The 15194-nt window shown below is 40.9% G+C and overlaps 1 protein-coding gene across 1 annotated transcript in view; it reads left to right on the top strand.

The window, feature by feature from the left end:
* LOC142140744 (antizyme inhibitor 2-like) overlaps window positions 1-6986 on the top strand; it is a 29460-nt gene extending 22474 nt beyond the window's left edge. Inside the window, exons 2-4 of the mRNA XM_075198587.1 lie at window positions 2653-2800; window positions 4969-5082; window positions 6620-6986. Of these exons, the coding sequence (XP_075054688.1) occupies window positions 2653-2800; window positions 4969-5082; window positions 6620-6639 (282 nt within the window). The 3' untranslated portion in view covers window positions 6640-6986. The remainder of the gene's footprint in view (window positions 1-2652; window positions 2801-4968; window positions 5083-6619) is intronic.
* Window positions 6987-15194: the final 8208 nt, after the last annotated feature.

Below are 15194 nucleotides of genomic sequence, written 5' to 3' on the forward strand. Positions count from 1 at the left end.
TAATATGGCAGTAACAACAATGGACTTATACTGCAGAATGAGTGAACTTTGTAATATTGCAGTACCAATGGACTTATACTGCAGAATGAGTGAACTTTGTAATATAGCAGTACCAATGGACTTATACTGCAAAATCAGTGAACTTTGTAATATAGCAGTACCACTAGACTTATATGGCTTAATCAGTGAACTTTGTAATATAGCAGTACCAATGGACTTATACTGCAGGATTGTTTTGGGATATTATTTTTTTTTTTATGATTACTTTTTTTTGTAATTTTTTATAATTTGGGAATAATGGGGAAATAACAATGCCCTTAGAAGGACAGAGCACAGGACACAGCACCACTGGACTGAACAGGACACAGCACAGGACCCAGCAGCACCGCTGAACTCAGAAGGACAGAGCACAGGACACAGCACCACTGGACTGAACAGGACACAGCACAGGACCCAGCAGCACCACTGAACTCAGAAGGACAGAGCACAGGACACAGCACCACTGGACTGAGCAGAACACAGAGCATAGCACAGAACTGAACAGCACGAGATATAGCAGGACAGAGGACCACCTAACACACCCTCCCTCTACCCTGATCAATGCCCGAGTGAAGATGGCGGCGACTAGCGGGGAATTTATAGGATCCGAGTATCGCGAGATCCGACAGCGGGATTATGACTCAGAGCCTCGGTTTCAGTTTTGCAATTGGTGGGAATACCCGGATCCGGCTCGGATCGGCAACATTCGGGTGGGCTCGGATTTCAGAAATCCGAATATATATATATATATATATATATATATATATATATATATATAATATATATATATATATATATATATTGTATAATTATTTACATCAATAAACGCAAATCCTTCATTGCAGAGCCGTAACTTAGATTTCTAGCGCCTGGGGCGAGAAAGACAAATGCCGCCCCCGTAGCCCTCAGTTTTAACCAAATGCACCTAAAATATTCCTAAATGGCACCCCCCATTCAGCGTTGCACACTGGGCGGTCGCCCCTGTCGCACAGCCCTAGTTACGGCCCTGCTTCACTGCTGCTATTCACAGAAGCCTTGCATATTTCTCCATACACTATACAAAAGAGACCACTAAAAAGAAGAGCGCTGTGAAACTACCCTAGATAATTCACCATACACCAAAACACACAGGCCCTGATTCCCAAACAAATTGTAACTTTGCACGTGGACAAAACCATGTGGCATTGGAGGGGGATGTAAATTAAAATGTGAGGACAGGTTTATAGTTAAGGTAGGGTATGTCCTAGATCAACTTTAAATTGCAGTGTAAACATAAAGCTAGCAAGTATTTGTGTGTAACATTAAAAAACAGCCAGTATTTAACTTGTTTGCAAAATAATAAACTAATATATACCCCTTGCATTGTAACATGGTTTTCTCCAGGTTTGCATGAAATCTCAGCTTCATACATCTGCGAGTTTCATCTCTCACGATAAAATCGCTGGATTTGCAAAATTGGGCCTTGATACATTTACCCCGTGGTCTGCTAAAGCTTTTCTTAATTTTACTATCAAAATATATTTCTGTATATCAACCAATATTTAAGAGGTAGGGGTAGGATGAAAGTAACACTTTAAACATTAAAAGAAACTGAACACAATTGGCACATTTACCCATTTACGAACTTTGTATTAAGAGTTACCTCCGACCAACTTAACCTCGCTAGTACAGGCACATTGAAACTGTAGGTCACACATGCTTACAGAACGGGACTGTTGAGTGCTGAAATTTGTAGAAATTGTCTGTTTTTGGCTGCAGTACTCACTACAGAGTTCTATACTGCTTCTGGCACAGGAACTATTCATTGGGAGCTCCATGGATTCCTTTTATATGGGTTGCACACAATCCTCAGATCACCATTTGCTATGCCAAAAGTCATGTGGGGTGGTGCAAAGCACACAGCATTGGACTGTAGAACATTGGATATGGGTTCTCTGGAGTGATGAATCACATTTCACCATCTGGCAGACAGATGAATATTGGCTTGGCGGATTCCAGGCAAACACTTCCTACACTAATGCGTTCTGGTGGAGAAGGAATAATGATCTGTGGGTATTTGTCATGATTTGGCCTCAGTCAGTGAAGATAAATTTACAATGATATTCTAGAGACATTCTAGAGAATTGTATGCTTCCAAATTTGTGGCAACAGTTTGTAGAAGACTCTTTCCTGTTTCAGCATGAAAATGCCCACAAAGCGAAGTTCATCAAAAAGTAGGTTCCCAAGTTTGGTGTGGAAGAACTTGAACGACCTGCACAGAGCCCTGACTTCAACCCCATCGAACACCTTTGGGATGATTTGCAACGCTTACAGTGAGCCAAGCCTTATCACCTAACATCGGTGCCTAATCTCTAGTGGCTGAATTGGTGCAAACCTCTGCAGCCAAGTTCCAAGATCTAGTTGAAAGGCTTTCCAAAGATTAGAGACTGATATATCAGCTAAGAGAGGACCAACTACATATTATTGCCCATGGTTTTGGAATGAGATGTTCAACAAGCACATATGGATGTGATGTTCGGGTGTCCACATACTGTTGGCCATGAATATAGGGATAGCATATGTTCCCAGCTCAGAAGCTCATGGTTCAGATGACATTTCATTTTCTTTTCCCAGTTTACAGCTGTGATAGTTGAATCATTGGATCAGTATTTTCCCAGTAAAGAGGACGTAGAAATCATTGCAGAGCCCGGGAGATATTATGTGTTCTCTGCTTTTACTCTTGCCACCAATATAAACACAAAGAAAGAGGATTATGGGAAAGGTGAGTAAGTATAATTACTATGTATGTGTGTGTATATACTGAGTATTCACTCAAGTTATACTTTCACCATTCATCTGAAACCCACTTTGATGATATTTGTCTTCTCTTTGCTTGAGTTTAATGATTTCCATGGAACAACTACCATTTCTGGAACTAACAGTTACTCATATGCTCTGTGGAAATCCTACATAATGATCTCTTAGTGTCGGAGAAGGGTGAAATCCACACTACTAGAAGTAACCATCGGCTCCTGTTTAGGAGTTTGCTACATTCATGTAATAAAGCCAACTCTTCTATATAGCAATGGACCAGACTCTGACACAAAGAGGTCCTTATCGGTGACTATGAAAGGAGCCCACCAAAGTAATAGCGTGGGGGTATGGGAAGTGATAAAAGGCAAGGCTAGAAAGTGGAAAACATAGTTATTATGTGTGGGGTTTTTATGTATGTTTTAACAATTTTTAATTTAATAAAGAATTACAAATTAATGCACTTCCAACATGAAAGTCAATTTAGAAATGTTTGCAATCAATTCAGAAAACAATTTATGTACAATTTTTTTAAAATTTCTTTAAGGGCTTCTTTCAAGATAATTATATAGATGTAGGTAGATGATTTTACAATAACACAATTTTTAATTTCCATTAAAATTACAAATTGGTCTCAATAACCTTTTATTTTTTTTTACCATTCCAGTGTAAATAGCTCTGTGAATATCATGTTGGTAGGATTTTAAGAAGAATTTTGAAAATTCCACCAGTAATTTTTTAATTTTAATTTTAATGCTCATACACATATAGAAAGTCTAAAAAAACATAACAATTGAACTTACTTGCAAAAAAGTACCAACCATAATTATATCAATTATATTATTTATATATCAATAAATGGAGAACACATTCCACAAAAGGGACAAAAAGCAAAGTAATTTAGGATTGTATATTTGGAAGTTTTCGATTGATGTTCAACTCCATATTCCCCATTGTTGTAGGATAGGATGAGCATAGTCTGTAAACTTATTATGGTATTTCTAGGTCTGTATTTTATGTATGTCATGCAGGGTCATGTTTACACTTGACACTGCCCATAAGCGAATATGTCCAACATTCTCAACACTTCCTCATTCCCTTTAACTATAAACCTATTTTAACTAGATAATACAGGTGGTTCATGGAGACCAAGATTCTGAAAATGAGTAAGTTTATCATTATTCATATTATTTAATTTTTTTCTGAATAGGTCTTACATAGGCATGTGACCAGATTGCCTATATATATATATATATATATATATATATATTTACCCCCCAGTAAATATATATCTCCCATTCTCCAATGAATACATTTACGCCATCTCCCCATTCTCCAATGAGTACATTTAACCTTCCCCAATCTCCTATGATCCCATTTACCCCCATTCTCCAATGGGTGCATTTACCCCCACTCTCCCCATTTTTCAATGAGTACATTTACCTCCACACCCCCATTCTCCAATGAGTACACATACACCCCCCTCCCATTCTCCAATGAGTACATTTGCCCCTTCCCCATTTGCTAATGAGTACATTAAGCCCCCCATTCTCAATTGAGTACATTTACCCCTATTTTCCCCAATTCTCCAATTAGTAAATTTACCCTCACTCCCCCCATTTTTCAATGAGTACATTTACTTAGCAAGGAGTACTCATTAGTATGTACTTCTACAATGTCTTCACTCTTGTCTACTTTATGTGACAAAGATATCAATATACTTAACACGTGTTCATTCACTGGTTTTATACAATAAGTATGGCATCTGTGTTTCTTTCCTCTTTACCTCTAGTTCATTAAGTTGGCTAGAAATTACACTGCCCACATTATGCCCAACCCCAAGCCAAGAAGCTTAAACAGCTGTGTTTCGTGATACAATTCCGTCTAGCAGCTTTCCACGCTCTCATTAAAACCAACATTACACAATTAAGCAAAAATTTAAGTATACCTTACCATATTTTAATAACAGTATATTTACCCCACAGTTTGATGCCCTGAAAAAGAGAACTGGCTTCTGTATACTTGTATTTTTATTTGGTCATGGAACTTCTCAGAGACCTCTAATATCCTTCTATTACACAATGTGTTATCACATGTAATATAAATGTAGAGCCGTAACCAATGCTCTTCATCTTATAGGAGCTGATGGGAAAGAAAGAAGAAAACTCTCCTATTATCTAAATGTTGGGCTGTTTGGGTCATTTTTATACTCCAACATATTCAGAGAAGAGCATAAAACCAACAGTGGTAAAGGTAAGTGATTATATTTATTGCTGATCAATACAGGAAGAAACTGGGACAGCACACACACAAAGGAGTATTATAGTTGTGCAAAAATCACTGGCAAAATGTCTAAAATTATGTAAACCGTTTCCTTTTAAAATATCAATGTTACTATGTTACCATGTTTTTAAACCATTTAAATAGTATTATTTTTTGTGTACCTTTTTGGGGCACTGGTCCCAGTGCAAACAGGAATCCAGTTCTTTTCCTCTTCTCCCTGCCTGGGGAGATTATAATGTACAATATCCAGGGAAAGCTACATGGTGAATTCATAGTGGTCTAGCGATCTTCTAGAATATGAGACTGCACGATCCTCTACATTGCTCAATATGAATGTTATGCACAATACTGCAGGGTCAGATCAAGTACCTACCTGTGAACTTCCCGGCTGTCATAGTCATAGTCCAGTAATGAGCTAGACCTTCTGTTCTTGCAGGCCATCAGATATCTTAGTGCCAAACATTCTTCCAGTGCTTATGTTATGCTTATAAATACCTGTAACTAATTGTTGTATGATAGGAGTATAGCTATACACTTACTATGTGCTTATGATATTTATATGAATGTCAAGCAGGACCATATTTACAATTAATGCTGCCCATAAGTGAACATGTCCCACATTCTGCATCAGTTCGGTGGTTGTGAAGAAAATAAGTAAATTTAGCTGTGTTGCTGCCCACTGAATAGGTCTTACCTATGCATGTGCCCAGTTTGCCTATATGTTAAACAGGCCTTGATGTTAACAAGGGTGACTTTATGTAATCTACCAATGCAGCATGTAAGAAACACATGTCAACTGTCATGGCTGGTGGAAAACACCATAAGCAGGGCTGGCAATAAGATAGCAAATTTATTGTGGCCCCATTCTCTCCCAAACTGATATAAAATAGCTCTAAATCTGGCTCTGTATCACTACCCACTCACTGCTGTATCATGATGCGAAACGCGTCATCACACAGCAATGGATACCTGAATCGTATCACACCCCACCCATAGATGTGTAATAACACTATTCACACCACTGTGCATCATTTGGTCGGCCATACATACATATATTAGGTTGCCCTGACTTGTAGACCTTTCCTCTGTATCTCGCAGATGCTAGGTCTACAAAATTGGAATGCATGATTTATTGTGACGGACAAGTGGGATTTAAAACATTTTTGGAGATTTTTTTGTGGGTCTTTTAGGTCCTAACTGTAAATGTTTTTTGAAACCCATCACTACCCTGAGCCCTAACATAACAACGGGACTCTGATGAGTATAGAAGGGTTATTGCTTCCAGCTTCAGTGTGTGGATTTATTCTAACACTTTGTTGATTCAATTATTAAATGTCAGTGGAGGAAGCCGTCTGATTAGGAGAACCACCGACTCTGAATAGGTCATTCAAACCTCATCACTATTGGATTTACCAATCCATGTAATTTACTTTCTAGAAAGAAAGTCCCAGCTATTCTAAAAAGCCAATCTAATAAATATAACCATGTTATAACTCTCTCCCCACAGGACGTCCTCCCTTCAGCTGAACGTTTCTCCAGTAAACTGTGGGGACCCTGCTGCACAGAAAAGGATGTACTCTTTGAAGAAATTGATCTCCCAGAGCTGGAAATGGGAGATTGAATCATTTTCCAAAATATGGGAGCTTATCGCATGACTCTGATAACCATCTTTAATGGATTTCTTCCCCCGAATGTGCAGTACATTGTCAGCAAAGGAAATAGAAGATATTTGAGAAACTGTGTCACAAGTTGAGCAATATATCTCTCCAGGCTTTTTTCTCATTTTAAGATTTCATATACATTTCTAATTGCACAATATTTAGCTTTTGCCTTTTACAGTGGTGGTGCATCACATGTTATCTGTCTTATTTATAACAAATACTGATTATATATTCTCAAATATACTGCTTTAAAATGCATATTATTATCCAAAATAAACTTTATTGAACATTATTAAATGAGAAACTATTATATATTTTATAACTGTGGCCAGTGGTCAAAGTGGTGGTAAGGGAATTTAAAAGTGGTAGAATGGCCTTGAGTTTGACGCCAACGTGGGTGCTATATGTTTGGAGTTTTTCTGTTTCCACTGTCTATCTAGTCCTCCTCTCCCCACCCCTCCCTATTGCCAATTTCCAATGTGTCCTCATCCTTCCCCTTTTTTCACAGTCCATCTTGTCCTCCTTCTTCCCCCTGTTCCACAGTCCATCTTGTCCTCCTTCTTCCCCCTGTTCCACAGTTCATCTTCTCCTCCTTCCCGCTTTTGATGCTGTATATCTTGTTCTCCTCCTTTCCCCTGTTGCCATAGTCCTGTCACAAATCCGGGTCTTAGTCCTGTTTACACCACTTGGCGGTATCATATCACTGTATATCTCCCTCCTGGTCTAATGCAGCATTCTATCCTGGGACAAGCGTGACTTTTGTCTGCAGTACTGGAGGCTGTCATCTTGGGTGAGACATTTGCTAAACATCCTGCTGAGTCTGAACACCTGATCTCATCCACCAATTAGCTTCCTCTGCAGACTATAAGAGTCTCCTCCTATACTCAGCCACTTGCCAGTGCAACACTTTCCTAGTTCCTGGTTCCAGATTACCACAGTTGCTGTTTGTTTGCTGCTTCACTCTGCCTGCTGTATATAGATCTCAACCATTTACCCTCTGAGTGACTTCCAATTCATCCTGTTGTTGTTATATGGACTTTAACCATTAACCCTTTGTGTGATTTCAGATTCATTCTGTCTGCTTAAATAAAGACTTTGGCTATTTATTCCTCATTTGGATCTACCTTCATTCTATCTGCTCGTGTACAGATTCTAGCTGTTACCTTCTGTGTGGATCCTCCTCTCACCAATCTATTCCTGTCTCTCCTACTGGCTATCTGGAGTAGTAGGCTGTTGTTCTGAGTTATCCCCTTTCTGGAGTCATCTCTGTGTCTCCGGGTACCGACTTCCGGCTCCAGGCTTAACCCAGGTTCTGAGTTGTTCAGGGCCAGTTCCAGGCTTATTCTATACAGGAGGTTGTCACCCCTGTATATCCTCTGCCTGAGTTCTGAGTCTTCACAGTTGTCGTTTTGGTACTATATTTGTTTGAGTTCCTGGATGTGCTAAGTCTCTGGTCGTGTGTTCAGGTTATCCTTGTTCCCACATCCAGGTTCCAGTCTATCTGGTCCAGATTCCAGTCATCTCTTTCAGCACGGAGTCCAGTCCAGCGTTCCTCCTCCTAACATCCAGTATACAGAATTAGAGCAAGCTCTATGAGCGAGACATTAATCCGGTCCTGTCACCCTCAGTTTTCCCTGCTGTAGTTCAATAATTCAGTGACATATGGGGCATCTGAGTACCTAAGCACAGTCACAAAGAGAAGAGCAGCCGCTATAGGCCCAAGAGCATGCTAAGACCATAACTCTGTTGTCCTGTTGTGGTGTGGATGAGAGGCCCTTTCCCATCCTCAGCTTTGTGTTGTTATTGTTTCAGTCTTGTCTGATATCCATTGTGTTTGTGCCCTGTTTGTTTTTTATTTCTTCATACTGACCCTTGCCTGGCTAACTACCTGTTATAATTTTAATGATTTGCTATATGAATAAGTGGGATGGACTCTGTATCCTGTCCTGTCTGACCCCTTCCATTGGTAAATATATCAGTCTTACTATGCACATAATCCATCCATCTCTGAATAATCTCCCAACCTGCATATCCTGTCAATTTATGTTTGCTCCCAAATGCTATTCTCCCTCAGTTTCTGATTAGTGACCACCTGCTAATCAATACACTATTTTTATAGTTGACCAGTGCACTAAGATTAAGTCCATCACCATTAGAAGAAAGTTATGAGATGGTGAAGCTTTTCTGAATGCTACCCTTGGATAAATCTCCACACTAAACGCCCGTCTTTTTACAAGAAGGTTCTTACTATATTAGCATTAGGGGAGGGTTCATTTCTAGAGGGTATTGTTCAAGTATTATCTACCCTCTATACAGCAGAAGCTGCTGATCCATATCTTACACTGATGATCTCTAACAAGATACTGTCACTCACCGGACGGTGAGTGCTTCTTCCCGTGTATTTAGGAACCGTGGCCGTCCACCATCCTGAGGGTCTGCGCATGCGCAGCCCTTTCAAACCTTCAGTACCTGTCCCTTTAGTTAATTGGCTGATCAGGCAACACTCCCTATTTAAAGCACCTGAGTTCCATACCTCGTTGCCTGATCTTGGAGTCTCATTCCCCATGAGCCTCTGAAGGTGTTCCTGTGTTTCCTCGTGTATTCAGCGCTGCTGATTCCTGTGGTTTCCAGACCACTTCAACTCTCCTGTGGTTTCCAGACCACTTCAACTCTCCTGTGGTTTCCAGACCACTTCAACCCTCTTGTGTTTCATCGTGACTGTTTAGCTGATTCCTATCCGCTGCCTCCGTGCACTACAGTCTTCAGACCACTTCAACCCTCCTGTGTTTCATCGTGACTGTTAGCTGATTCCTATCCGCTGCCTCCGTGCACTACAGTCTTCAGCTCACCTCAACACTCCTGTGTTTCCTCGAGACTGCCACAGCTGATTCCTATCCGCTGCTCTCCGTGCTCAACAGTTCCAGCTCAGCTCTACTCTCCCGTGTTTCATCGTGACTGCACCTGCTGATTTCTATCCGCTACCTCCGCGTACCAGCAGAGTCCTGCTGGCTGCTACTCCTCAGTTCTACTCGTGTCTGCAGCAGCTGATCCGCTCTCCATGCTTCTCAGTGTTCCTGCTGGTGTCTACTCGCCAGTCTGCATCGGATCTACGCCTCGCTGCTTTCATCTCGTCTAGACCATCGCTACTATTTAGGGTCCTCCAGGAGTTCAGTTCTACATACTACTGCTTCCTGAGTATTTGTGCTATCCCTGCTGGTCTACCTACCTGTGCGCTGCACCTACTTGATTACCGCTTCACCCTCCAGGAACTTCGTATCCTGCCGGCCTCCAGCCGTTCAGGTATCTCTGCACTCCTGTCTGACAGCCTGCTCCTGAACCACGGTATGCATACTTCTCATTGACTGTGCTGGTGTATTGCATATCTTGCTGGACTGAGTTGTTCTCCTCTGGAGCTTACTATCCGCTGAGACTATTGCCATCATTGACTGTGTTATCTTTTGCCCGGATAGTTTCTGTGACTTTGTATTATTGCAGTGCTGTTCAGTCATTACTATATTGTGCATGTCATTGTGGATCAAGTTCAAGGTGCCCGTGTATCCTCTGTATTGCAGTCTCTCCACGTGCTCCTCCTCACATATATATTCAGTGGTACAACTTGCTAGAGGCAGACCACTGATCCCTGTTTCCTGTGTCACCTGTTCCAGTGTCCTCTCACATAGCAGTGGTACAACTTGCTAACGCAGACCACGGACTCCCCGGATACCTCCACCTGGATTCCATTCCTTCACCTAGACAGCGGTACAACTTGCTACACGCAGACCGCTGACTCTCATCACCTCCTCGTTGCTGTTGGACATTCCTCCTCACCATAGCAGTGGTACAACTTGCTACCGCAGACCACTGACTACCCTCACGTTTCCTTTGTCCATTCAGTTCCTCATGTACTACTACATATATATTACCAGTGCTGCTAGTCATAGACTTTCCCGAGCATCTCTATCATCTGCTGTCTCCTGTTCCGTGATCACCCCGCTACCAGAGTACCATATTACCATCTATACTGCTCTGGTAAGCTTATCACCTGGTGATCCCTGGGTAAAGACTCCTAGTGCCCGTGACAGATACGCTGTATTCTAGTTGGTTTTCCTACTCTCCATAGCTGTTTCCATCTTAGTAATCAACAGTTTTGGATGCATAATTGAACGATAAAGGCAACTACGGAGCAATTAAGTATTTAATTGGGTGAGATGTAATTATTTGTTCTTTGTGGAATTGTACCTATTGTTCTACAGTACTGTAAGCTATGAGCATGTGAATATCTTCTGTTAAAAGAAAGTGGAACACAGCTGGATGTTGTACATGAGTTTATTCCATATAGCGTATAAACTCTTCTATAGGTAATACACCTGGCCAGGCGTTATGCTTTACTAGCTGGTGAATTTTTTTCTGGATATAAGTCCAACTCTTAGACTTAAAATTTTGTTTTGTTATACTATGTATAGACTTCTCATCTTCTGTCTTGCAGTAATACAAGATGAATCCAATGGAAAAATGAAAATTTGGGAATGGCTGCCCTAGCTTGCTGGAACTAGTAGTTCCACAGACTTCTTTTCACATTCTAAGAACCCCCCGTGCTGCTCATCACACCACTGATTTTCCTGGGGGAACATAGTTTTTGCAAGCACAATTCCCCTAAGGAATTCGGCCTCTGTTGACCAGGTTGGGTTTGGTCCCACTATGACAAGGGGTCCCCATGCTGCAGGTCTCCCTGTAGTAGTGTGACGAGCCCAGCCTGGCACAGCCTGGTGTTGGACGAGGTTTCTCCACACATTGTTTGTCCCCCACATGAACTGTAAATTGCCCAGACTAAGAGCGTTGGTGCTGAGTTTAATTTGAGAGGTTTGAGCGTTGTTTGTTTTGTTTTTTCATTTTTAAACTGGTCGCATTTGCATATCACACTGTGTGCCACTTCCTGCGGAAGGCTGTCTCCACCCAGAAGAAAGGTATTATCTGATTTAACACAAGGAAAAGAAGCTTTTTCTTCTGTGCTCCCACCATAAATGGACACACAGCTCCCAGCAGACGGAAACTGTAAGTTGAATGGAATGGAGGTTTGTGTGTGTGAGAGGTGGCCTGGAAGACCATTTATATCAGGGGTCGGCTAATTTGTGAAAATGAATTATATTGTATTTGAATGGATTGAATGGAAACTGTAAATAAATGTGATGTTGGAAATGAGAATTGTACTTTTTGACAATGGAGATAGGATTTTGGGACTAAGTTTTTAATTGAAGGAAAAATATTACAAGTGTGATTTGTAGCATAAATGATTATCTAAGGAGTTCCAAATTGTGCCCACTTGAGAGAGTCAGAGGACTATGCCATTATTCTATGGATTCTGACCAATGAATTTGAGTTGTTTCTGAGGAAGCAAAACAGAGAATTATATTTAAAGTCAAGTTTGAAAAATATACTTGCTAATATATGTTTATGATGTCAATGCTAGTTTATGATATGTGATTATTTATATTAAACGGGTTTAGAGATTATAGTAAAATTATAGATTAGTAGTTAGCTAGGATAATGGGGAAAGAGGTACCTCTTAAAAATATAGAGGGTTGTGATTTGTATAAAAATGAACTGTGATTATTGCCTGACAGCTATGTTTCTACAGTTTACAAAAAAAACATTGTAAATAATTGCTCTTTACTCTAGGCTTGCAAACTAACCCCAATTACCCATTCGAACTAGAGTTATATAATATTTGATAGTAAAAACTTACAAAATAACTTTAGGAGTCCATACCCACCAATAAATGAGCTTGTGTGGCTTTTAAAGATCCATTTGGTGCATTAATATTGTTGGGGTTCTTTACCTATGTTGACAGAATAACCACCTGTAATTGAATAAGTCAGTCAGCAGTTTGTCAAATATCTATAGTAACGATCGATCGGAGCACAGGATAAGAGACCACACAAGTGTCTGGTTTCCAAACTGAAACTGCTTTACTCCAGAAATAAATCATATAATTATACATACCAGTTTTTAGGGGTGTAGAAGTGTAACAACCAATTAGAAGTTTTAGAGGCATAGAAGCGCAACAATAAACTAGAAAACAGCAAATTATGAATACAATAAGCTGATGATACATTATGCGTATTCTGCAATTTGTAAGTTTTAAACAAATCTTTCTTATGTTTTTATCTTCTCAGGCATTTTCCCACCAGTCTTAATGTTACTTTTCATAAAACATTCAGCTGTGTGTCCTGGGCTTGTCCATATTCTCTGAGAACATATTTTGCAACATTTTTCAAAGCTTCAAACTTTGTCTTTTCTCATTCTAAGTACAATATCTACTAATTTCTTTTAAAGCTATAACATTATGATTCCTTATATGGATATATCATTTTTATTTTGCAAACTAATAACAATATATCATTTGTGTGTCTGTTGTCCTAAGTAGATGGCTGGAGGGTTCTTTAGTGTCTCTCTGGTGTTATTATTCCATCAACATTACCTAACGAAGATCGTACTGAGCCCTGTCTAAGGTGGAGGCACTGCGTAGAAGACATCAAGATAAAATTTGAATACTCAAAAAATAAAAACAGGATAGAGAAGCAGATAAGGAATCCCATGATGAGTAGATGTCTGGAATGGGGATAGACGTGTTATTGAGTTTATCATCACCATTTATTTATATAGTGCCACTGATTCCGCAGTGCTGTACAGAGAACTCATTTACATCAGTCCCTGCCCCATTGGAGCTTACAGTCTAAATTCCCTAGCATACAGGCAGACAGATAGACAGAGAGACTAAGGTCAATTTAATAGCAGCCAATCAACCTGCCAGTATGTTTTTGGAGTGTGGGAGGAAACCGGAGCACCCGGAGGAAACCCACGCAAACACAGGGAGAACATACAAACTCCACACAGATAAGGCCATGGTCGGGAATTGAACTCATGACCCCAGTGCCGTGAGGCAGAAGTGCTAATGACTGAGCCACCGTGCTATTATAGAGGGAAACTATATTAGTAAAGGCAAAAAATTATAAAAGTGTGGGTGGCGTCTTCTGAAAGTATGGGACATATTCTAAAAATGCGGGTTCTCTAGACTGTGGTCCTTAACTTACTCGCCAGCTGGATGATTCTTTGCAACCAGTTCATTCTCACAGTCAAACGTCATCCTGTTGACTCCATGCTTGGCTGCATATCTGATGTGGCACGGCTGTTTCCAGGGATTTGCATAAACAATATTAGCGGCAGCTAATCCCATTCCTATTATCTTAATTTCAGCCTGAGGACAAAATAAAAGTCTTGTGATGGCCATAAAGTGCTATATATATATATGATGAAATTTCTATGGAATAATATAGGACCTTATTTATCACTAATAATGTGTCACACGCCGACCCCGAGAGTGATTACCGGCGCCCTTACCCTCCTCCTGCAGACGGTGATCCCAGCATGTTGGCCGTGTCTGTCCAATGGTGGGCGCCATCTTGCCGTAGCGTCTGTGCAGGCGCAGATCCGCTCCCCCTTCTTCTGAACTCCCACTCACTCCTCATTGGGCACAGACTCCTGGAGGGATATTTAAAGCTCCTGCAAGTGCCTGTTCTTCGTGCTCACACCCTGCAGCAGTAAGGACCTGGCTCATTCTCTCCCTGCTCCTGATATTTAACTCCCGCTTTTCTAGTGGATCCATTGCTGCTGTCCTGAGTTACTATTATTGTGTCAGCTACAGTTCTACCTCTCTAGCCCACTGGCTATATTGAACTCCCGCTGTTCCAGTGACTCCATTGCTGCTATCCTGAGTTACTACTCGAAGTCCTCGTCATCAACAGTCTGAACCATTCCAGTCTCCCTACGGTATGTGTCTTCTGTGTATCGTTCACATGCCTTACTAGACTCGGGTGCTGCCGGAAATTTTATTTCTCAATCTTTAATTTTGCAGTGGTCCCAACCCACAATTCCTTTGGAGAATCCTATCATCATTTCGGCCATCGATGGCTCCCAGCTTCCAGGAGGTGTAATTCGCCTTCAGACCAACCAAGCCTCTCACCCTCTGCATAGGAGCTCTCCATTCTCGCAGTATTGCCGTCGCTTCAGCACAGGCGCAGATTCGCTCCCCCTTCCTCTGAACTCCCACTCGCACCTCATTGGCCACAGACTCCTGGAGGAGTATTGCCAGCAAATATCATGAAGCGTTGGAAGGATGCTGAGTACATAAATGCTTGATGTAAGAAACTAGTGCAGAGTTTTAGTAACACTGATATGTTGGGGAATTGAATAATGATGGTTGGGAAACCCAGCCAGGAAGACTGTTGGCACGAGCATATGAATCAAGTCTGCCCCTCAAGCATGACAGATAGGAGAGTATGACAGTCCTGAGGAAGGGAGATTGTCAGATATTGTGATCATCCATTTGAGCCACAGTCTGAACAAAGAACTGTGCGTGTACTA

Source organism: Mixophyes fleayi, chromosome 2, assembly GCF_038048845.1.
Source record: "Mixophyes fleayi isolate aMixFle1 chromosome 2, aMixFle1.hap1, whole genome shotgun sequence".
Taxonomy (NCBI): domain Eukaryota; kingdom Metazoa; phylum Chordata; class Amphibia; order Anura; family Limnodynastidae; genus Mixophyes; species Mixophyes fleayi.